We start from the raw sequence: 24,504 nt of genomic DNA on the forward strand, positions 1-24,504 counted from the left end.
GGAAAAAACCATAGACATTATATTTTAATTAAACATACTTTAATTCTGTTTCTACCACAATATAGTTGGTCATTTTATACAGGATAAGAGAAAACAGTGTTATGAAATTCCCAGAGATTGCCAAGATACTGTACAATAGTGTAGTTTGTTAATCATCACAGGTCTATCCAGTTGGTCCGCATATTCATTTACATACATAAATTTCAGAGTTTGTCGTAAAACTAGGCAGAGAGCTGGTAGATTTGCAGTACATGTTTTAACATAATTTAGCTGTCCAGACAAGTCTTTTCTATTTATTTAATTTAAAAAGAAATTCCATTACTCATTGTAGATCTACAGTAAACCAGTTTTAGGTGTGTTCATTTCTGCCCCTCATTTTTTTTCCCCTCAGCTCTTTGCCTGCGGATCAGATCAGAGTAAAGTCCTCCTTTGCTCAGCAGTTCCAAGTGAGTCCCAGCCTTAGAAGACAAGAGGAAGCTGTTAGATATAATTCAAACTTATATTACATACTCAACACATTAAGAATGGACGCGACCAATATATAAATTACTGAACACTGAATAGACTGAATTCTCTTTAGCGCGTCTTTGAACTTGCAAGGCAGTCCAATAAATTGACCAAGACTTCTAACGATAGATAAGAGCACCTCCATTTCTCGAAATACTCTGCTGCCTCACCTCCACAATGCGACCATTGCTTATGACACAGATGAGGTCAGCCCCTTGAATGGTGCTCAGCCGGTGGGCGATGATGAGCACAGTGCGACCACTCGTGGCCCTGTCCAGAGCCTCCTGCACCACTCGCTCCGACTCTGCATCAAGGGCGCTGGTGGCCTCATCCAGCACCAGGATGCAGGGGTTCTTGATCAAGGCGCGGGCGATGGCAATGCGCTGTTTCTGGCCACCTGATAACGTCGCACCTCGCTCACCTGGGTTCAGAAATCTGGAGTTAAGTATTTAAATGGCCCTCAAACATTATCTTTAATAGCCTAAACGGGAGCACTCACCAACCACAGTGTTGTAGCCGTCTGGGAAACCTGTAATGAAGGTGTGAGCGTTGGCTTGCTTGGCTGCATTAATGACCTCAGCATCTGTGGCCTCAGGCTTCCCAAAGCGGATGTTGTCCATGATAGATGATCCGAACAAAACTGGCTCCTGAAAAGACAAAAGGTGGAAGATACAGCGAAAACTAGACCGCTGCGAATGTGTAGAACTAATAGTTTTATTAACTAATGCACTGATATAAAAATGGGTTCATTAAAGCTGGGCCAAAATCCAAAAATAACCTCTCAGCATTTTATTTTCATTTTATTTCAAGTGGTCTGGGAGAAAACGAGACTTCTTCACTTCCTCTTGTTCCTTTTTCAGGCTTTAGAAAATCTAGTCAGTGACCGCAGTGATATTTGGCCAATCACAGGTCAATTAAGAGAGGACGCTCCTATTGGCTGTTCTACAAAAAACTACAGATGGTGAAAACCTGATTCAGTGGCAAAAAAGTTGCTAATCAAGTATTAGCAACACACTGCTAAGCAACACAATAAAGGAAGATGGACTTAATTAAAAAAAAGACAATGAATGCTATAAAACATGTATCAATTAGATGAAGCATTTCAGAGATGAAGAGGAAATGTTGCTAATAGTTTAGGCATCTGCTAATTCTAGCCAAAGGCAGTTATTATCATGGAATTGGTGCTATTTAACGGCATCTGGATGACCAACAGGATCGAGGTGATTAAAATTAATGACAAGTACTCGTACAGGTAACTGCATGAATCGAGTGCATATGCCCAAGCTCGTTAGGTAGAGGGGGCTTATGACAGAGGGGAGAGTTGTATTTTCAAATTATGGAGTTTTTTTTCACAAAACTGCCTACCCCAGCATGAATGATAAATAATCTTTACCTGATTGATAAATCCAATGACTTTTCCCCTGAGCCAGGACAGATCCAGTGTTCGAATGTCAAGTCCGTCTAGCATGACTACACCGCTGGTCGGGTCGTAGAAACGCTCCAGCAAGGCCGCCACGGTGGACTTTCCTACAATGTATTGGATTAATCATTTGTTGTCTCACATTGTTTCCACTTACAGTCATTTACTAGGACATTACCTCCTCCAGATTCTCCAACAATGGCAACAGTTTTACAAGGTGGCAGTGTTAAGTTGAACTTGGTCAAGACCTGATGGCCGGGTCTTGTTGGATAGCTATAAAAAATAATAATAAAAAGAATCAATAGATAGAATCCTCTGATATTTATGCTCAGTTCGTGTCTAGAATTGTCTGCCTGAATTGAGATGAGGTTTCAACCTGAATGAAATGTTCATAAAATCCACTCTCCCTGTCAGAGAATGGTACGGGATGCGTCCTCCTCCAGACAGGGGAATAGTCGGCACCAGAGCTAGATATTCAAAGACCCGTGCCCCAGAGCTTAGTCCTCTTACCATCTGTTGAAAATGTTAGAGATTGACATCTTGATTTCTCACTGAATAACATCTTAGCTGTTTCCATAATGCACACATAATATAATGCTTCTTTTTCACAGGATGCATACTCTAAACATTGACTATGTAAATTTTACTCACCTGTCCAAAAAGGATAGAGATACTGGCCAATGACCTGAGCATAAAGAGAATACAGGAGTTATACACCAACAACAGCTACATTTAATTGTAAATGGTAATCAAGGGCAATCACTGTGTAACGAGTCGTGTCTTTTACCTCTGAACAGTCTGAGAAGCAACCAGGAAGGACATGAGGTCTCCAGGGGACATTTCATTGCTAGAAATTAAAGTCCCTCCAGCAAAAATAGTTCCAAGGACAATGCCTGTATTAACAGCGCACAACACAAAAACATTACTACACTGGAAAGAAACAGCCCCAATCTGCTCAACAGTTTATTTATCAGTTAATGTCGATAAAATACACTTACAGTTCAGGGCAACGTTTGACAGTCCTTGGAAAACTGCTATTCCAGTACCAAGATTTTCATTCATTTCACATGATTTGTCAACTTCATATGCATATAACCTGAGGGAAAAAAAAACATTAACATATTATCTCTGAAACACAGAATAGACCCTTTCAGTGGAATTGCATTGCTAGGAAACAAGATGGGACCATGTTTGGGACCATGTTTAGAACTGTGAATAGCCCATACTGTGTTTCTCTAAGTACTATGGCTATAAATACAGCAAACTATAATGTTACTTACTGGAGCTCCCGCTCTTCCATCGCAAAAGCTTTCACTGTCCGCACATTGCCAAGTGCCTCATCTGCCACTCCTGTTGCTTTTGCCACCTTAAATCAAACACAAAGACAAGACAAAAAACATAAAAACTAAAATTGCATTAAAAACATCAATTTAATTGCATCTCAAATTGTACAAGCTGTAGTTACAGACAATAAAAATGTATATTTACGACATTCTTCCAGTTGTTTTCTAGCATAAGCATTGACATGGACCCATCTTTATTTCGTTAAGTTTGTTCGCACTAGATTCACACATTATTTGTTCTTTTAAGCAAAACTTTCATGAACTAACCTACATTAAATCAATTCTATATTATGTTAAGAAAGAAAGAGCCACAGTACGTCTGCCACTTTCATAAAGAAGGTCTGTTTTACTGGCCTTTTTGAATTATGGCTTTCTGATACTAAAACTGTATCAAAAACAATATGACAATGTATTCAGTATCACCTGTTCTTGAGCCAAACGGGATAGTTTGCGTAGGAACGAGCCGATGAGTGCCCCGGCTCCCACCAGACATGGGAGAACAACTACCGTCAAACCCGTGAGTTTGGGGGAGATGACATAGAGAGAGACGAAACATCCAACTGTCTGTGTAATACTGCGCAGACCCTGCAAATATGCAAAAAAGAGCAAAAAACAGGAATCAGGAGTCTAAAACTATACAGCACACAACTTCTTATTTAAAACACAAATATAGCATATTATACCTGAGAGATGACTAGTTTAAAAGATGACTTGAACTCCTGAATGTCTGCAGTCAAACGGTTCACCAGCTGTCCAGTTTTATTGGCATCATAGAAAGCCACATCTTGCCTGAGACAAAAAATAAATAAATAATCCAGACAATGTTAACAACGCTTGTTGGACTGCAGATGTAGTCCATCTATGAGAATAAACATGACAGCAACCTGTCTGGTGACCATTACTTTAACTGTATCCAAGCTTTGTTTTGCTCTAAAATGAGGGAATATGTACCTCAGTAAGGATGCAAAAAGAGTCTTCCTCATGTCTGCTGCCACTCTCTCCCCCACCCTTGAAAGCAGGATGATGTAGCCACTCGTCAGCAGGCCCTGCACAAAGGCTATAATTAATGACCACAGCAACAGACCATTTCCCCAAAAACAGCTGTGACATTTATAAGACATTTTATGCACATTTTCTTCAGACTGAAAGTGAGTGGAACAGAAAATGCGGTCATGTTAGGGTATAATAAGATTTATTGCTCCAAGAAAAATTAATTTCTTCAAACAATGGGAAGTGTTAGCCATAACTAAATGGGTAGAATTACTGGAAAAGTGTGTTCTCCACATTTACACTTCATAATGTAATCCAATAACAACACGCCAACAACAGCCTTAGAAGTGATGGTATTGTAGAGTTGAACAACACTACTCTAACAAATATATATAATAATGGTATAACTAAACCACTGACCCCACCTAAGTGAGCTTTAATGACACGACAACACATATCATCAAACTCTGCCCTTATTTTGATGTTAACTATACACTTGTAAAGTTTCGTGACTGCATCTTGCTTGGACATACAACCCTGATTCCAGAAAAGTTAGGACACTGTGTAAAATTAAAACAAAGTGCATCAAATTCAGATTTTAGTGTGTATATTAACAAAAACTAAGTGTAACATTCACTATACTGTCTTTGTATAGTTTTCAGTTGAATATCAAAAAGGATATTAACGCATTCTCTTTTATTTACGTTTTAGAATATATCCCAGCTTTTTTGGAATCAAGGTGGTGTAAACAACTGGCAAAGTATTCGAAACCACTTCTGGTGTAGTTACTGCTACAGTAGCTGTCCCCAGGACACAGACACAGACTCACAAGGTGAAAACAATACGAGCCACAAGCTGTCACAGCTGCTAACAAGCTTCATAAAGGTGTTAGTTATCTCAGAGCTGTTGTATTGGGTTGCATTATATTGCCCAGGTGTTGCTTTTATTGCATCCACCACCTGGATTTCTTCTCAGTTATTTAACAGGGAGATAAATGTCCAGTTATTATCCGCTATACTACAATTACATATTTTAAAAGGTACAATTAAGACTCCTGGTGGAGATTAGGCAATGCTGTGTAGGAGTGAACTTAATATACCAGAGCTTTGACCAGAATTAAGTACAGTCGGTGTAGGATATACTAAGTTGTTAAGAGCACTGCTAAGAGCATTCACAGATTTCTTGTGCACTTACTTGGATACCATACAGTCCGAGTAATTTCAGTGCAGGGCCTCTTATCTCCTGGTAATAATTCCCAGCCTGTTCTCTCAGGTAACGTGCCACAACATTCACCAGATCCCCGAGCATCAAGGGGATTTGAATATTCAAGATAGCTGCACCAAAAGCAAGCTGAAAAGAAAAATACATCGTTTTAATTGTAGTTGATGATTATAAATTACATGTCACAATGTTAAAGAGAAGTGGTTCAAGCTTACCACAACAGCACAGACGAGAGAAAACAGCTGAGGTTTGACAAATTCCCACAGAATATGCCATTTGAACTCAGGTGCAGGACTTTTAGCTGCAACTTCCACCAGTGTGTTGTTATTCACATCTGCCTCGCAGTGAGCAACATGGCAGAACAGTCGTGCAGTGGAGACTGTGAGTACGGCTGGTCCCAGAAGGACCTTCAGGGCCACTCCTGGGGGTTTGGATGTGCGGGTGGTTGACTGGCGGACAGCTCTCTGAGTGAGGCTCCATATACGACTGACAGCATTTCCAGGCTGCTGTGTGGAGCTGTATGCTGGAGATCGTAGAGACGTGTACCACCTAGGTATGAAAAAGCATATTATTACAAGAAGGTGTTCGAAAACCTGTTATGACAGTATTGTGAAGCTCATGTAAATGTGTAGGGCTAAACTCATTTTCATTTTTACAATTATAAAAACAATAATTAATGATAATTAATAATTAAAACAATAATAAATTAGAAAAAAACATTACTGTGCCGCATACTGTTTCGCAATGAGGCTGTCTTTTTGTCTTGTGTTATTATTCCGTCTTTTTTAATGAATTACTGACTGGAATATGTTGAATAAAGTTGACCAAAATGCTGAATACGTTGAAGATTTTTCAGCAGGTTATGAAAGTATTACAACATATTTGATCTCATTAATTTTGGTCTGATTTATTTTTCGGTATTATACATTTATGTTCAGAAAATTTCATCGTATTTATTTTTGATAGAAATATGGTATAGCCAAGGATAATGCATACGCCCGTATGGACGATCACTGAGAAGAATCTGAGTGATGATTCCTTAAAAATCTCTCACAATGATTTTAGTGATGCCAGTTACATTGAAATACATTGCATTTAAGAAACTGTTCGATGTGATTTGATTTCAGTTTTTCCAAACAAAATGTTCTGAACGTTATACATTTATTTCTTTATAGATAATATTTATTTTATTTACCTATTTTTTACATGTATTTTTGAAACTTTGTTTGGGTTTTTTCAAGTTTAATAAATGCATGTTGTATCGTGTAAAATAAGTTGTCACTTGTCACCAATTTGTTGCTGCAATTCAAAAGAATTGATTCAATAAATGAATCGTAATTCCTGCTCATTTTAAAGTTGCTTGTGCACGATTCATTTTTTTGTTTCTGATTACAAACTCAAATACACACATGCATCCCACTGTGTCTATCTATAGCGGAAACTAGCTATGTCAAGATGTACTTCTTCTACAAAATCAAATTAGGCCAAGCTTCTCAGTGTTGATTAACTAACATATGGCTTATATAGCAGCTCCAAGTCATCTGTCATTAGCTACAGTGGTTACCGGTCACATTACCCTACCTTGAAAGTTTCCATAGGTCTGCTGTTTTATTGCACCGCGGGTGTAACGACAATGACCGGACTGGAGCTCTGATGCTTGCTCTGCAGCAGAGTAACTGAAACATGTTGTAGGGTTATTTCAGTTATAACAAGCTCATTAAATCAAAAATAATCGCTAAGCTCTGCAGTAATCCACAGGCACCATGCAGGCTGCCATGTTGACACCGACCCAGAGTGCATTTCTGTAGCTTCAGACTTGTTTTGTTTTTTATTATGAAGATTGTTTCGTGATAAGGGAGTGATGCTTTATTTCACAGGAGGCATACAAGTGAAAATTTTTAATTTCAAGAGATTCGTGCTACATTTTTAAACAGAGACACGGAAAAAAATCAGACGTTATTTTGATAAACGCGAGAAAACTACAACTCACAGCCGGAAATGACGGTTGGTAAAAACGGAAGTGGCGTCAATGACGTTTTGTTGACATTTGTTTGTGAAAGACAAAAACAGTGGACACACTGGATGGTGTATTTTTGGAAAGCAACTAACGGACCTCGGGGCAGACTTGAAGATCACCGTATCTTGATTGATAACTAGCCGCGTGTATAAAACGAGCTCCGGTCAGGATTTGGACTTTGAGCAGAAGAAGAAAGAAGATCCGAACAGCAGCAGATGGACGAAGTCGGGAACAAAACAAACCGTTTCACCCGGACTACATGAGTGGCTGAATCATTCACAGGCTAACCAGCCATCACACTGTTGTCTTCATTTGTTCTCATAAACGACTTTAACTAATATTTATTTGTTAATCTACCGAAGATTTGCGTACTCAACTCTTAACTGCCACCGAGTATTTTTCATGTTGCCATGGTAGTGTAGAGTTACAAGAGCGTTGTCCGTTAGACTAGCAAGTTAGCAGGCTAGTGCTAGCTGAAGCTAACGTTACCCTCATTTGAACTGTTTGAGCTGCTGAGCTACAGAATGTAGCTGAGGTTACCAGACTGCATTCATTTCACACAGTGTTTACTACAAGTAGCTCGTCATTTGGGGGAATGTGAAGAATGTGAAGCACAATGGCCAACTTTGAAGCTTACCAGGAGTATACGAGGATTGAGGACTTTGAGGAGGACTCACCACCAGGAGAGGAGGATTTACTGGTGCATGTGCCCGAAGGCCTGAAAGGTAAACATGTCATTATGACCAAAGCATGAATTATCTTTAATATAGTTGGCTTGCTGCACATTCATAGTATTTTACCTTATCAATACTTTAGTTGTCTGGAAAAACATGTAACTGGGTCAAAGTGCTAATGCTTTCATTTATGTTGCAGACTCATGGCACCATATCAAGAACCTGGATAACTTCTTCAAAAGGATATCCTTTACAAAAAAACCAACAACAGTATATATAAAGGGAGACTATGCCTATTTCAGAATGCATAAATGGCCTATGGTCCAAGACAGTCCAAAAATATAGTAAATATTAGCAACTCTCTCCTAAATCCAAAAAACTAGAGTGCTGAAACCTGATCAATATGGGATTTTTGAGGCTGATATGATACATGTTTTAGATCGGGGAAATTCAATAATTATCAATATGGCCACATATATCATAAATCTTTGAGCTGGAATGAAAATAGACCCTTTCTATATGTATCTTGGTTGTTTGACACCAATATGACAATGCAAAGGTACTCAGAAGGCTGCTTTCTTAAACAAGGAACTCAATTAAAGAATATTTAATATGATTAAACATTATACACACAACATATTACATTGTCGACTACATTAACATCTTTGGCAAATGCGTTCCACACCTTAATGCCTGTTCGCTGTCACTTTTCAGCCATCTGTAGGTGATAGAGGAAAGTACATTTTATTTGTGTAGTGCTCTGCTGGAAGAACTGCATGATCATGACACCATTTCTAAATCAAAACAAGCATCGTTTTTTGCATTATATGTTCAGTACAATATTTTCTATGTCTGCACATCAGTCAATCTGTCCCTTAGACAGCGAATTGGGATATATGTTAAAGATGACTCTGAAAGCACCCAGGGGACTGTCCTGAGTATATGGGTACATTATCCATTTCAAAACTATTCATTGTCTCTTGAGCAGTTCCAGACTTTATACTTGATGACGTCACAATTTTGAGACTTACTTCTCTGGTTTCTGGCTTTGAGAGAGCTAATAAATATGGGTCGACCTTTCCTGGGCCACTAAAACATCATATTGGAGTTCACTTAGGTGGTGTTCCTCTTTAAGTATCATGTCTCCCAAAGTGTACTGTCATTGCATATATCATCATGTTTTGCTGACACACATACTTATTAAGATGCTTGCCTGTAGTCATATTTAGAATCTGTTGAATTTCACAATGTTTACTTCTCGCCTGGCATATACCTTACAGTGTTACTACAGGGACCAATTGGCAAGGGAGATTTCTAGGAACAGGAACTTGAGTGTGATGATTGGCAGATTAATGATATTTCATGTTTTCCTGAAGATTGTTGTGCTAAATCAAGGTGTTTTCTATGGATGCACTATTGCTGTTTTTCAGATGATACTGATAACTGATAGCTACACTTGTAGTTTGTACAAAACTACAGGTTGAAAAACGATACCTTTTGCCTTAGAATTTAAATTAAATGGCTTGAAATTATCTGTCAGATGTGTCAATTTGTTAATATACTCAATACAAAAATAAAGGCTTTTATAGAAATTAGAGCCATTGGCTGCCTAGTCTTCAAATAAAACACAATGACAAATGCATATTGTAAATGTTATGTTAATTTTTTTTAAGGAAAGGGTTAGGCGACAGCTATGCTACTTTTAGGTCAATAAAAGCAATTTGGCTTTGTGTTATTGGCTATGATGTAATTATTGGAAAAATACATAATATATATTTTTTCATGCCCCAATATAGCCCAAATTGTGCTTCCCTACTCTTTTCAGCAACAGGCCATGTAAAATGCTTTGTTTAATGTTTAAGTAATTGTTATTTCAGATTTTCCTTAACCAGCCTGTCCACATCTATCATTTTCATCAGAAAAATGGCTTCGCTTGTATGATGTTGTCAGAGTTCTTTGAACTCATGTAAGTATCAAACAATAAATAATACAGAGTTCAGATTCCTAATGTACATCCTGAGACACAGTGATATATGTTTCTAATTAAAAGCATTAGATTTACTTTGCAGTTCCAACAGGTTGCTTTGTCTAGTTGTCTGAGACTTGGACCTCGTGTGTGACCAGTAATTTTTCATGTTGTTGTGACAGTTAAGTGTGCCTCAGGCTTCAGTGTGAACAAGTTCAGCCAGACGATTTCAACAGCAGCTGTATTTACAAACTCATGTGAAATTATTTCCTCACACAAATCACTAACCTATTTATTATTGGGTTTTTTTCTATTAGCTTTATTATTAGTAGTATCACCTTTCTGCAGCATTTCTCCAGGTTTAACTTACATTGTTAGTCATATTCACATCACCAGGCCAATGTGTTATTGTTTATTTTCCATTCCTGCTGCCTGAGATAATGTCTTGCCGCTACCAGCAGGCCATTTCTATTATTGGGGTCCAGGGGACTGTTTCATAAAGCAAGTTTACCAAATAAGCCAGGCTTAATTTGGCAAGTCTGACTCGTATTCAGTTCTGGCCACAGTTGTCAAGCTTTGGGTGAGTGGAGCAGTATAAAGAGGAATCAGCTCTGGATGATTGCAGGAAAGGGGACCAGGTGTTATTGGAATGGATAACATTGTATTTAAGGGTTGACATGAGCTTTTCCAGGTTGGCGACTTATTAATATGGGGCCCCTTCCACCATTTGCTGGAGAAAGCTGGACACAATGACAGCCCAAAACAAACCTCAGCCTGTCAACGTATTTAATAAGGGAACTGCAGTTGATCTGTCTTATCTGCACTCATACATTATTCACTTTTCAGTATTTGCAGAGTGCTGTGTTTGTCAATGTCAATGTCTCAATACTGTATACCAATATTAATCTTGCTTGTCGTTGTTATGGCTCTGTTTTTTTTTTAGTTTGTTTGTTTTTCAGCTGTCACTGAGTATGATGCCTAATATTTTTTTTCTATTGTCATCTCATCCTAACAGTCAGTTTCTGTTTGTGGTAACGTTCACGACGTTCCTTGTCAACTGTGTGGAGTATGATGTCCTGTTTGCTAATCGAGCTGTCAACCACACCGGGTCAGGCCAGAACCCCTTGGACAGGAACAAAGTCACTCTTCCAGATGCCATCCTCCCCAGTGAGCAGTGCACTCAGAGGTAATTATGTTAAATACACTATTTTGGAGAGCTTTAGAGTGTTAAATTGTATTTTTTTTCCTTTGGGGGCAAAAAAAGTGGAAACGTCGAGCAAAATGAATTGAAAAGGCTAAACAGTCTCATAAAGGGATGTGCCCGTCCTCTCTTTCCAGCCAGTTTGATTAGACGCTTTGTTCTCAAGCAGACATGGTCTTGGATATTATTAGAGGTCTTTTAGAGACAGGCCTTTAGAGGGATTTAATTTGTCTGGCTTAATACAGTTGTAATCAGACTTTCAGACTTAATTTCTTATTGGACTGAGTCAGATGCGGGTTCAGATTGCAAAATACAGTCGCATTCACAAGGAAGAATATGGAACAGCAGCCTATTTAGCTGCACTCTGTGGGTTTCTTGATTTACCCCAGAAAATCATGAGAAATTGTATTTGCAATGGTAGGCAATGCCTCTTATTAACTGCCAGCACTCTTAGAAAAAACAGTCTTTATATTTGACTACTATTACTCAGTTATTATTCAACCTTATTGCTTGTTTTATAATGTTTTATCCTTTTGAAGACATCTGCCAAATTATATTTATTCATGTTAGGAAAAATGACTAAATGCCAGAGGTAATTGCAGGTTATGAACAAGCCTTCAAGGTTGGATTTGATTTTAAAAACAGTTCTATCAAAAAGCACAAGGTTTAACCATATTGACCTGTTATTTTTTATGTTGGATTGATGATTTAAATTACTAGTGACGTCTTTCTTTCTCAGTTTCGTTGTTTATTTGAACCTGAGATTGGTAGCTTTCACTTGCCTCATTCCTGCAAATGATTACTTGGAAGGAGGTATTTGTGTACTGTGTTGAGACTGGCTTTAGGGAACAGGACAATGTAATTGATAGCTTCAGTGAGGTAAAACTGTCCTGCAGAGATGCCGGGCCAGCAGGCTGACAACCACATGACACCTGACTAGCTGGCTGAGAGGGACAGACCCCCGCCCCCACCTCATGTTGTCATTTTTTTAAATGGTTCCTCAGCTTGTCTAATAGGCCTCACATTAATTTGTTTCTTGTTCCGACTGTGGCTCAGTAGTCCTTAATATCAAAGTCAATGACGTAAAACCATGTTCTAATTTGAGAGCAGCTTGTTCCACAGGAACCTCTCTGTCCTCCTCATGTCCTCATAACTTCTCTAATTTCCATATTAAAGCCAAGTGCTTGTCTGCCAAGGAGGTCATGTTTTCGGATCAGTTTGTTTTGTTGGTTTATTTGTTTGTTTGTTAGCAGGACTATGGGAAAACTACTGACCTGATTTTCATGAAACTTTGTGGGAGGGTGTAGAGTGAGCCAAGGAAGCACCCATTAGATTTCGAGGAGGATCTGAATCACGGGGCGGATACACACATTATTTTTCTCTTTTGCTAACATTAACTAACATTCACAGATACAGCAGGCCTTGCCGGGGGGATAGATTCCCTGAGTGCCCATCTAGTTTGTTTATTCTATAAGCTAATAGATATAACATTAAATAGAAAAGCTGTTAGAGGGCATCAGCAGCTTCACAAATTTCTGTGCTTATAAGTATGGGTAACTAATGCCCAATGTGCTTTTGATATCCATTACTCAGAAGATTCCTTAATTTTAGGATAAAGTAAGGATGTGCCTCTTACAACCTGTCAACATGAGTTTGGTGTTAGTTTGGTATGTTGCAGCATACACAGAGCACCACCATGGCCCATTTTCTCATCTGATTATCATGTCATAAGTTATATGCTGAAAAAGGATCAATTTATAAATCTCAGAAGAGGAGAGGGGGGGGGGGGTTATGTGTGGGCTTCTGCCTATTCACTGTAGATGTTCTTCTGAATCTCAGATTTCAAATGAGCTTCCCCTGTAACCACTTATAGGACTTTTTTAGCTTTGTTTTATATCTTTCAATTCTCTTCCAAATATCGCACAAAAATTGTGTCTCTTTCTGTAAATGTCATGGCGTGCTAGAATACACCTAGAACTAACATTTTAGCTTTCATCAGCATCAGAATGATAGAAATCCATGACAGTAACAGATATATAAAGTCAGCGGTGTCTGACAAAAAGGGCTTTTGTTTCTTTTCAGTATTCAAGAGAGCAGTTGGATTATATTCCTTCTCATCATGGCAGCCATTTTCTGGATCTATCGACTCATTAAAGTATTTTGCAATGTTCTGAGCTACTGGGAGATCAGACAGTTCTACATTAAAGCACTGAAGATCAGAATGGTAAGTGCTCCACCTGGAGACCCCAATCCTGTGACAAATGTACTGTGATTTTAAAAACCTTGAAGATAACCATAACTAAAATGATGAATTGTGTTGTCATGCTCTGTCTCTGTAATATAAATCAGCTTACTTTGTGCTCCTTGCCTACTTGTTCCAGGATGAACTATGCAACTTACCCTGGCAGGAAGTGCAGGACCGGCTCATCAGCCTGCAACGAGAGCAGCAGATGTGCATACACAAGAAAGAGCTGACAGAACTTGACATCTATCACCGCATCCTGCGATTCAAGAACTACATGGTGGCCATGATAAACAAATCGCTGCTGCCAGTGCAGCTGCAGCTCCCCCTGCTGGGCAATGTGGTGTTCCTCACCCAGGGCCTCAAGTACAACTTTGAGCTCATCCTCTTCTGGGGTCCGGGCTCTCTGTTTCAGAATAAATGGAACCTGCACCCCAAGTACAAGCGCAGTGGAAACCGGCTGGAGCTCGCACAGCAGCTCAGTAGAGTCATCCTGCTGATGGGATTGGCCAATTTACTGTTATGTCCCTTCATCCTGGTGTGGCAGGTGCTCTACGCTTTCTTCAGCTATACCGAAGTGATCCGCAGAGAACCCGGGAGCCTGGGAGCACGACGCTGGTCCCTGTTTGGACGTTTATACCTGCGACACTTCAATGAGCTGGACCACGAGCTGCATGGACGTTTAGGTCGTGGCTACAAACCCACTTCCAAATACATGAACTCCTTTACGTCGCCAGTGCTGACTGTGCTCGCCAAGAACTTTGCCTTTTTCTCAGGCTCAGTTTTGGCTGTGCTCATTGCACTGACAGTCTATGATGAAGATGTCCTGACAGTGCAGCATATTCTGACAGCTATCACCGTGCTGGGAGTGGTTATTACTGTCGCCAGGTGAGCTTTCAGAGCAGTGCTTTTTTTTCCAGGGTCGCTATGAGTAGCTGTTAAAATGAAGGAAGCTGTCTGTACTTTGTTGTTGAAACTTTTCCTCTTTATATCATGAAATACAGACGACTGTATTCTATAATAGATCGTATTTTTTAATTGTTTTTCAACTTGTTTCTTCAATATTAAGTAATTGATAAGTTGTTGGGAGGAGTTAACTGTAAAAGAAACTGTACACATTCTACATATCACTTAAGAATAATGGAACATTTTAAGGGCATCATTGTCCTGTAATCAGATTTTTCATCATAAATCAGATTACGTTGAACAAAATGATCCTGTTTTCCTAATTTTGTAGTGAAGCTGTTTAAAAATGTACACATTTCGTACCTGTCCTACTCCAGGTCCTTCATTCCAGATGAGCATATGGTGTGGTGTCCGGAACAGCTGCTGCAGTGCATGCTGGCACACATTCACTACATGCCAGACCACTGGAGGGGCCATGCTAACAAGAGCGAGACCCGAGACGAGGTGGCGCAGCTGTTCCAGTACAAAGCGGTGAGGAATGGAGAGACTCAGTGGATAGGAACACATTTGTCATAATCTAAACTCAACATATGGATGAGTTTTTGATGTGATTGATGACATTTTCAATGTAGCACCTGGTCAATGAATTGTCGCACCGGATACCGTCTAATAGTACAATCACTGAACTAACTGATGCATTTTTTGGGAACACTTATACATTTGACGGTGTTGAATAGGAATATATATTTATATTTGGCTATAATCTGTGTCCAAATCAGGTGTTTATTTTGGAGGAGTTGCTCAGTCCTATTGTCACACCCTTCATCCTCATCTTTCACCTGAGGAATAAGTCTCTAGAGATAATCGACTTCTTCAGGAACTTCACTGTGGAGGTGGTTGGAGTCGGAGACATCTGTTCCTTTGCGCAGATGGACATCAGACGCCATGGGAACCCGACGGTAAGATTTGTTCCTTCTGTTACAAAGGGTTCAAGTCACTTAGTAGCTTTTATCTGACTGTGGATGTTTGACTCTCAGTGAGCAAAGATTTATGTGACTATTTAACCCTTTATTGGGCAACTATATTTGGTAACTTCAGCGGATATCCAAAATGGGTTCCCCATGTCTCTCTGTTTGGTCGTAGAACCACATGGATTTCTTTCAGCTGATCAGCAAAGATCAGGCTACCAATCAGTATGATTATAATATAATAATATTAACTTTATTGACCTTGACCTCCAATGTAAAAATGAAAAATTTAGAAAAAAAATTCTGCAAGAAACAGTCGTACAAACAGTTATTCTTCAATGACTTGTACCAGGAGAACTTGACAATGACGGCATATTAGGGCCAAATATGGGGAGGGGGGGTAATATTTAGAGAAAAAAGTTACTAATTTACTAGATTAAAGTGGCAAATCTACAAGAAAAAAATTTGCAGATTTAAGAGATTTAAAGTGGCAAATCTGCGTGAAAAAAGTCGCAGATTTACGTGAAAAAGGTGAAAAAAAGTAACTTTTTTTCTCGCAGATTTAACACTTTAAATCTAATAAATCTGCAAATTTTTTTCTTGTAGATTTGCCACTTTAATCTTGTAATTTATTTTCTCTCCCGGGTCCGTATGTTGTTGTTGTTTTACACATTCTGGCAGTATGTAATATTCTCTAGGGTTGAAATTTGGAATTTGCAAGTATTTCAGTGAGTGCCCTATTAAGGGTTTATTAAATGTTGAGATGTTGTTGCTTGTTTTTGCAGTGGATGTCAGAGGGCCAGACGGAGGCCTCCATATACCAACAAGCTGAAAATGGGAAGACAGAGCTGTCTCTCATGCATTTCACCATTAAGAACCCACGCTGGCAGCCGCCTCAGGAGAGCTCAGTGTTTATCAGCCATCTTAAAGAAAAGGTGCAGCACGATGCACAGGGTGGCCCTTCCACCCAGCTGCTGCTCTCTGAGGCTCCCCTCTGCACCTCACTGCAGTCCAACGAGTCTGCCGCTGGGGTAAGAAGCCTTGAGGATCACACAAATACCATGTACCTTCTTTTATTGCAAGCTCTCTTATTTGATTAGTGCCTTTGTTAGGGTTGTCACAATACTAAAATTTTCAACTCTATACCATTTTCGATACCACCAGGATAAAAACAAAGACCCTTAAAATTTAACAGAAATATTTTCATTAACAAGAAAAATGCAACATGTAAAGATGAACAGAACCACAGGTTAAATATTTATAATAGAAAACAGTTGTGCAAAAAGAAACTGCAACTATAATAACATGCTTCAGGTCTGAGATAGTGCAAAAAATAAATAAATACAATAAACTAACAGTATTTTGAGATTGTAATCTGTGCACAATATTAGGCAAAGCTTAATAAAAAAATAATAACTTAAGTGTTCATTCCTTGGCTAGGTATCGATACTTTTGAAAATTAGTATCGTATCCAGATACAACGTTTTAGGATCGATACTTTTTTGAGTATCGATACTTTTGACAACCCTAGCCTCTGTATTGATGTATGTTGTTGTTTCCAGCCTGATAATCTGTTGGCCAGTGTCTTGGCTCACCCCATTCTGACTGCGTCTGGGCTACAAGGGCGAGACCATCGCTTCGTCCCACCCAGCACCGCTGCTTCTGCCGCTGCCAGCGTCCTGGCCTCTTTGTCCACCTCCCAGCCCGCAAATGCCAGCCGTGGTCGCTTACATCATGGCCTCCTGCACTCATCCGTCCACCCCGAGAGCACCATGTACCGCAGCGATCGCACCATCATCGACAGGTGCTTATCACACATTACATTTCTGACTGTAACATATAAATCCTTTTGGTGAAATATGTGCATAAATAAATGCAAATTCTTATCATGAGCTTTGGTTTACATGTATCTTTTTCAGCATGTCTGTCAGTGACTCTCACATCCGGGGCAACGCACTGCATTCAGAGTTTGCTTCAGCAGAGATGAGTCTCCATGCCATCTACATGCATGAGGTAATTCTCTGCCTCCAGACCCTACAATTGACATGTAATGTTATATATGTCCTCCTTTTTTCTCTTGTGTGCCTGGAATTCAGAGTGATACTCAGTCAGCTTGAATTCATGTCAGTTACAAAGGATTCCTATAGTGATGAGTTGTTGTGGTGAAAAAACCTCTTCCAAGTCTAGAGGTGTTCCATAATTGATACTCAAAGGATCGATTTCAGGTGGAATAACACTTTTCAGTAGGCCGCTAGTCTAGTGCTTTGTTCTGCTGCGTATTGACATCTGCTTGATTCTCCAGCTCCACCAGCAGACCTCCCACCCACAGAGAACTTCAGGGCAGTGGCAGAACCCAATGCCAATGAGAGATCTGCACACAAACACTGGTAAATAAAAATCCTGTTTTTGAAGAACCTTGCAAAATGTACAGAAGTATAGTTGAAGGAAGTGACAAATCACTAGCCGTGTGCATCTGCATTTATCTTTTTTTTGTATATTAACATTGATTCCAAAGATTCAGTGTAATGGGGAAAAATGGCTTGTAGCGCTGAAATTATGGTCATGACCTCAAATCTGTAGCACTTAATTAAACACTCCAGTCAGAACGACTACAAATTGAGCAGAGCCTCATCGGACTTTCGATTCAATTAGAGTAGACTTTAGAAGCAATTATGTCTGCTTTAATATTTGTCAAACTTGCGCTATACTACATGGATATTGCAGTATAGAAACCAAACCTGCTCTGGTTACATAACTGCAAATATGAAGCTCATTATTTCTTATTACAAGTTTTAAGGTTCTTCAAGTTGAACTATAGTAAAAGTAACTGCCAGAGAGTTAAAAAAAAAAAAAAAAACATCTTATAAAAGAAGTGGATGTAGTCTCCAGGTCTGAAAAGTAAAGCCATGGTGGCTTACATCTGTAGTCTTTCTAATAGCCAGCAGGGGGCAGCTCTAATGGCTGCAAATAGAAGTCAGATCGTATCGAAGTCTTTAACAAAATAACCCTACTTATCACCTGATTTATTACTTTAGTAAACATTTTTCTAATGAGTTTATGGTCTCAATCGCTAGTTTCAAGTCTTCTTCAATCAAGCATGATGGTCATTTTGTAAAGTATGGTCCCATTTAGAGTAAAGTAGAGATTAATGCAGGTTGTTTGTAACTAGTCAGGCGTACAGTGTCCTCACATTCTCAGTCGGATCCAGCTCTCGCTCGTCTATCGAAAAAAAAAACACTATAAAATTAAAGTTTCATGTATATGGTTTGTCGTAAATGCACTACAATATGCCAAAACCCAAGTATGATTCCTTCTAATGATTAATGATCCATAACATAATATATTAGGTTTTATAACATCATTAGTGTTAATACACAGGCATGGAGCAGTATGTAATCTTGCCAGGTGACCAGTCTTGAAAGCTTTTACATGTGAATACATTACAAAATATGACCAGATTGAAAAGTTTCAATATTTACCTTTGTTTTAACTATATGATGCCGTGGAAAGACTGACTTTGTATTAACACTCTTGTCAGGTTTCCGGGCACAAAGTGGCCTCAGTTCCAGTATTTCCATGCCCACCCCTGTCCACCTTGGTGGCTGGCAAGAGGAGGAGGAGGAGGAGGAGAATGAAGATGATCAGGAGATTAACAGTGGATCTACTCCAAAGCAGGGCAGTGGCAGTAACTGTTGAAGTGCCTTATGTCATAAGGTATATGCTCTCTTTTAAACTCTGTAAAATGACACATGTCTACGATCTATGCTTTGTGGTTCTGTATCCTGTGTTTGTCGAACAATAATGGCCTTTTATCCTACAAGGGATACATCGCCATGATAATTTCTCCTCTCTTTTTTTTGTTTTATAGTGTTTACATTTTACTTTCTTCTATGAACATTGTGGCCTTAGATGATCTTCATGGAGAATTTAGCATGGACCTTTAAAACATCATTCAGCAGGTTGTTGTAGGGGAGGCACATTTGAATAACCACTGTCTCTGCACCTCCACGCCTCATCCTGTCACATCAGGCAGACTATGGCATCAGGGAAACCATATGTCTTCCGTCCGATCCATCTTGTTTATGTCATAATCTTGTACAGATAAACCGTGTGTAAATTGACAGAGAGACAATATTGTGTGTTCATAGGATCACTGTGTGAAAAGGTGTGCAAAAGGCTCATCGCAACTTCTGCTGAGCCTCTTGGAGTATTTGTGCATCACAAAGATTTACAGCATGAGTCTAATTGAAGTTTCTCACATAGTGGCGTCTTGATCTGTGCGAACTGTATCGTCGCTGCCTGAACAGTTTTGATCACCTCAAAAAAGATAATTCAATATTTCAAGTTGTGCTGTTTGACCCTGGTGATTTGTAAATACACTTTTGCGTCTTACTTATCCTTTTAAAAGTTGACATATTCCGGAGCTAATCCTTGAAAAAAAGATACCAAGTATTGTTTTGGTAAAGAACTGACTGTACAGGAGCTGTACTTCTAAAACACAATGTGTATCTGGCAAAGCATGCCTTTAAACCAGACATACACATGTGTTGATGCTGCTATCTGTGTTTAGTGGTCCTGAATACAGATTTTGTTCAGTATTAATATTTCCACAGCTGATATATCAGGACGCTGTTCCTCAAAAATAGGACTGAAAACATGGGCCCCAAATACACTTGGCGTCAAAATCCCAATGCAGTATAAGATGTCTTCTAAGTCTGTTTAAGCTGGACATAAAGTCAGCTTTATGCCTTAACACCGAAATAAAAACATGCATTTTAATCCTAGTTTTCCGTATTACCTCAGTGGTGGTGAAGAAAAACTAATACTCCCATCAATACCTCTGCAGTGTAATTACTCTTTTGTAAATATATATATTCAGTATATGAGGTTTGAGATTTTTTGCAGTGTACAGATGCATCTTTTAACTGCATTTTGATTTTAATGACAGGAGTAAATGGAATCTGTTCTCATTTCTTGCCCAGCAGATGTTTAAAGTCGAGCTTTGATGTCATAGAAATCATTGGGAGGAGTCTTTTATTTTATTTTATTTTATTTTATTTTAGAACAAAACAGGGTGGTTTTGCATTTACAAATCTTTGTTGTGCACATCAGCATTTTTTTGTGTCCTTTTTCCCCCAAAATGCTCACATTAAAAAATGGAACTTTATCATTCATAAGGGCTGATTTCAGTGTGCGCTGCTGCTTCTGCAGCTTTAGGTTTGAAGGTTTTAGGACAGTAGTTCCTCTCAGTGTTGACTTTATACTTTCAAAGTAAGAGCATGAGAAGAAAGAAAAAGTCTTTCCACAATCTGCATCATTGGTTAGCTTTGGGTTTATTTATTACCTGTTGCCCCCCAGATATTTAATTGTGTATTATTTATTTTCAAATGACTGTTTTCCGAAAAATTTTTACTTAAAAATTAAATGACACATCCCCACTAAAAGTATTTTCTAAAACTGATTTTGAAATTCGAATTCAAATGTTTTATTAATGCAAAGATAACATGGCTAGCTGCATGATTTTGAATGTGATTTTTACACTTTAATCTGGCTGTTGATGCAGTCTGTGAAAAAAATAAAAAAAGAATAACCTCTACCCATTTTTTTTCAATAGAAGCCTGAAGGGAGAGTGAGAAAAAAAATCTGGTGATGTCTTTGTGACTTATAAACAGGTGGAGAAAAGTTTTTTTAGATGGGATTTTTCTTTTTTGTGTTTTTTTTTTTTTATTTTTTTTTTTGTGAAAAAAAAAAAAACTAAGAAAATGATCCTGGCAAACTTTATTCCCTACCTGTGTAGCGGATATTTTTTCCCCAATTGCTTTGAATGATGATCCTTGCAAAACCTTTAGACTCGTTGTTTAAGGAGAAAAAAAACTATTTAGATCAGACTAAGAAAACAAAGCACCAGGGGTTTTTTTCTCACTACTCTGGGCTTCTGTACGTTGTTCATAGATCACAGTAATATATATTTCATCCCGCGTTTATTTTGTGAGTGTGTCTATGGAAGGAATGCATTTTGACCACTGCGTAATTATGCTAACATGAACTCAGAATTTTGCACTGACAGAAAATAGACATTTTTTGTATATATATATATATATATATATGTGTGTGTGTATATATATATATTATATATATATATCATCAGTTACATTTTTAGAAAGGGCCGGTCTCAAAAGGGACACTAAGTCAGTCTCCATCCGGAATGACCTCTTCTTGTCATTTTGTAAATAAGCAAACCATCAGCACGTATTGTATCCTCGTCGTCCACAGCAAAACTCACCTGGAAGCACTGTGGCCAATCACAAAAGGTCATTCTTACCTCTGGTCAGTAAAAGTCCGCCCTGTAGGGGACAATGTTTGTCTCTGTCACACTGTTAAATATGCTTACATGGGTGTTGTGGTCACTGTTTGTGCAGTGAGTTTATGTTGTAGAGACTTGGAGCTCAGCTCTGTGCACAGAGTTTCTTTAGAGCGTCTCCACATTCACACCTCACTGTTACGTTTGTCATTTTATTTTCAGCAGTGCCTTAGTGTTAAGGATTAGTCATAGAAAGCCATTTCACGTAAACCATTTGGATTTACTCTCACAGATTTAGCAGCACATACTATGTACAGTATTCTTCTTTTACGAGTCATTGTGTATAGCATCAAGTATGTCGTGAAGTTTTGGATGTGGCTTGTAAGATGAGTTGTAAACTGATCTTGATATCTAGTGTCAGTCCGTTGCATCCAACAGCACACTTCTTCTTATCATGGTGTCTGAATTTGCACTGTCCTGAATATCCTAAAGAAGCAGGAGTGTGCCTTGTTAATTGCTGGTGTCATCACAGCCAACCTTCTCATCTTACTGTGGTTTCTTATCCACTATAGACCAGTCTAACAATCACAATGACTGGAACAAGGTGCTAAGTTTTCATCCTGAAATGTTGAATATGTTTTAAGACATGTTAAGTTTTTTGTTTTGTTTTTGTTGTCGTTGGTTTTACAAAGGTCTGTTTTGTTCTGTAAATTAAGAGACACTAGCTGAAAAATGAAACATGCCAAAAGAACTTGTTTTCAGCACAGCTTTACATGTGGGTTGCTTTTTTAGAGAGGCAAATAAATCTTATTTTGAGTGTATTTAATCATTTCATGTGTGTGTGATTATGCTATGTTTATTTGAAATAAAAATATATTTAAATTTTCATTTCCTTTTGCTTTATATTGCTTTTGCGTCGTCAGCATGTAAGATAACAACATTTTGATACAGGTGCATCTCAATAAATTAGAATATCATAGAAAAGTTTATTGTGCCAGTATAGTCTATTATGTCAGTAATTCAATTAAAAAGTAGAAATAACATAAAGATCCATTACACACAGAATGAAACATTTCATGTCTTAATTCATTTAATTTATTCTAATTATAATGATTGTGGCTTACATTTAATGAAGACCTAAATTTCAGTGTCTCAAAAAGTAAAAAAATTACAATAGACCAATTTTAAAAAGTATCTTTAATATGGAAATGTTGGCCTCTGAAAAGTATGTCCATCTATATAACTCAATACTTTTGATACGGTTGGGGCTATTTGACTTGAACTACTGGAAATGGACTTTCCATGATATTCTAATTTATTGAGATGCACCTGTATATTGCTGCTGATGCTTTTGTACTTATCAACTGAAGAGGATACCTTTTTATATCACAAGTTGTATTTCTGATTGTGTTTATTTAGCATGACCCAATGATGAAGCAGAGCCTGGCAAGTTAAGATGGAGACGTCCTAATATGATCAATGTACAGAGATAGAGACAGGCTCCTCTGTGTCTGAAGGAAACTTTGTATGTGGTCCAGTATCTATGCTTAGCTACTGTCTAGCTTTAGGCAGTATCTAGCTAGTATGTCTAGTAAAATATTTAGTATCTCCCAATATATAGTATGTCAGTAATACCAGGATGCCCGGCTCCATCCGGTTGCATTTTGCAGTATGTAAGCCAGTGTGCTATTCTGGCTGTTCTAACCCTCAATCCTCTGCACAAAAAGGTCAAAGTTATCTATCAATCAATCAATCAATCAGACTTTATTTGTATAGCACTTTTCATACAAGAGATATCCAACACAAAGTGCTTTACATAAGAAAGGAGAAAGTAATAACAATAATAATAACAAAATATAGATGCAAGCAAACACATTAATAATTAATAAAACAATAATAATAAATAAAAACAAATAAATAATTAAGAAGTAGAGCATGATATATATATATACATATATATATATATATATATATCATGCTCTACTTCTTAATTATTTATTTGTAAATATATATATATATACTATTTATATATATATACTATTTATTAGTCTATACATATGGCTAATAAATAGTAGCAAATAAATAAATAAAAGAGAAGATGTTATAACACTAAGATGCATGAGCAGAAAAAAAGTAAAAGCCAAATTAAAAAGATAAGTCTTAAGTTTGCTCTTAGTTAGTTAAAGACAAATTGTTATGACGAAAGAAGGTCCCAATTGTATGCATACTGCATGGAATAGTATGTACTTTGTAAAGGCATTCTAAATAATGTGAAAATGTCTTGTTATAACAAGCTTTTCACTTTATAACATGATACTGATCCATTTTTCTTTATGGTGTGGCAGCAATATGCTTCTGTAGATTTCTGTGTCTGATATTTTCTGATAAATCATCAGCAATGTTTTGTCTTTATCTTTTAAACATAAGACCTGCCATACACGAGGTATTCACTTTACACAGACTTTATTACAGCTGCCCTCTCTTAGATGATAAGTCGACTATGATATCTTTAGTTCGCTTTTTTGATGCTGAATGATCTCCAAGAAACTTTTGAGCACATTTCTGGTAAACACAAGATTTCAAGGGGTGCTTTTACATAATTCTTTCAGACTAAGAATTCCTTTAGTCAAGGACAGCTCGAGGACACATTCACACAAGTTACAAGCCATGTGTGTTTTTGTTTTTGTGGTCTCCTGCTCAGCCTCTCACTGTCTCTTTTCAGATATTCGGCTGATTTCTCTCACAGTT

General features: G+C 38.1%; 2 protein-coding genes across 2 annotated transcripts; one reads left to right on the forward strand and one right to left on the reverse strand.

Annotated features, from left to right (window-relative positions):
- Positions 1–17: 17 nt before the first annotated feature.
- On the reverse strand, positions 18–7,519 carry abcb8 (ATP-binding cassette, sub-family B (MDR/TAP), member 8). Its single transcript, XM_059344137.1, has 16 exons — positions 7,063–7,519; positions 5,697–6,030; positions 5,455–5,610; positions 4,222–4,316; positions 3,954–4,059; positions 3,694–3,855; positions 3,208–3,293; positions 2,926–3,023; positions 2,715–2,820; positions 2,579–2,612; positions 2,304–2,440; positions 2,106–2,200; positions 1,901–2,034; positions 1,007–1,154; positions 678–928; positions 18–458 (listed from the first exon to the last, which is right to left on the reverse strand). Exons 1-16 carry the CDS (start codon positions 7,164–7,166, stop codon positions 360–362), a joined length of 2,145 nt encoding a protein of 714 aa, XP_059200120.1. The 5' UTR covers positions 7,167–7,519; the 3' UTR covers positions 18–359.
- On the forward strand, positions 7,519–22,572 carry atg9b (autophagy related 9B). The gene is made up of 13 exons (XM_059344136.1): positions 7,519–8,223; positions 8,372–8,415; positions 10,074–10,138; positions 11,154–11,324; positions 13,422–13,563; positions 13,721–14,469; positions 14,865–15,018; positions 15,267–15,446; positions 16,241–16,486; positions 17,018–17,259; positions 17,375–17,468; positions 17,758–17,842; positions 18,994–22,572. The coding sequence occupies exons 1-13, from the start codon at positions 8,115–8,117 to the stop codon at positions 19,149–19,151; spliced, it is 2,439 nt and encodes an 812-aa protein (XP_059200119.1). The 5' UTR covers positions 7,519–8,114; the 3' UTR covers positions 19,152–22,572.
- The last annotated feature ends 1,932 nt before the right edge of the window (positions 22,573–24,504 follow it).

Source organism: Centropristis striata, chromosome 11 (assembly GCF_030273125.1).
Source record: "Centropristis striata isolate RG_2023a ecotype Rhode Island chromosome 11, C.striata_1.0, whole genome shotgun sequence".
Classification (NCBI taxonomy): domain Eukaryota; kingdom Metazoa; phylum Chordata; class Actinopteri; order Perciformes; family Serranidae; genus Centropristis; species Centropristis striata.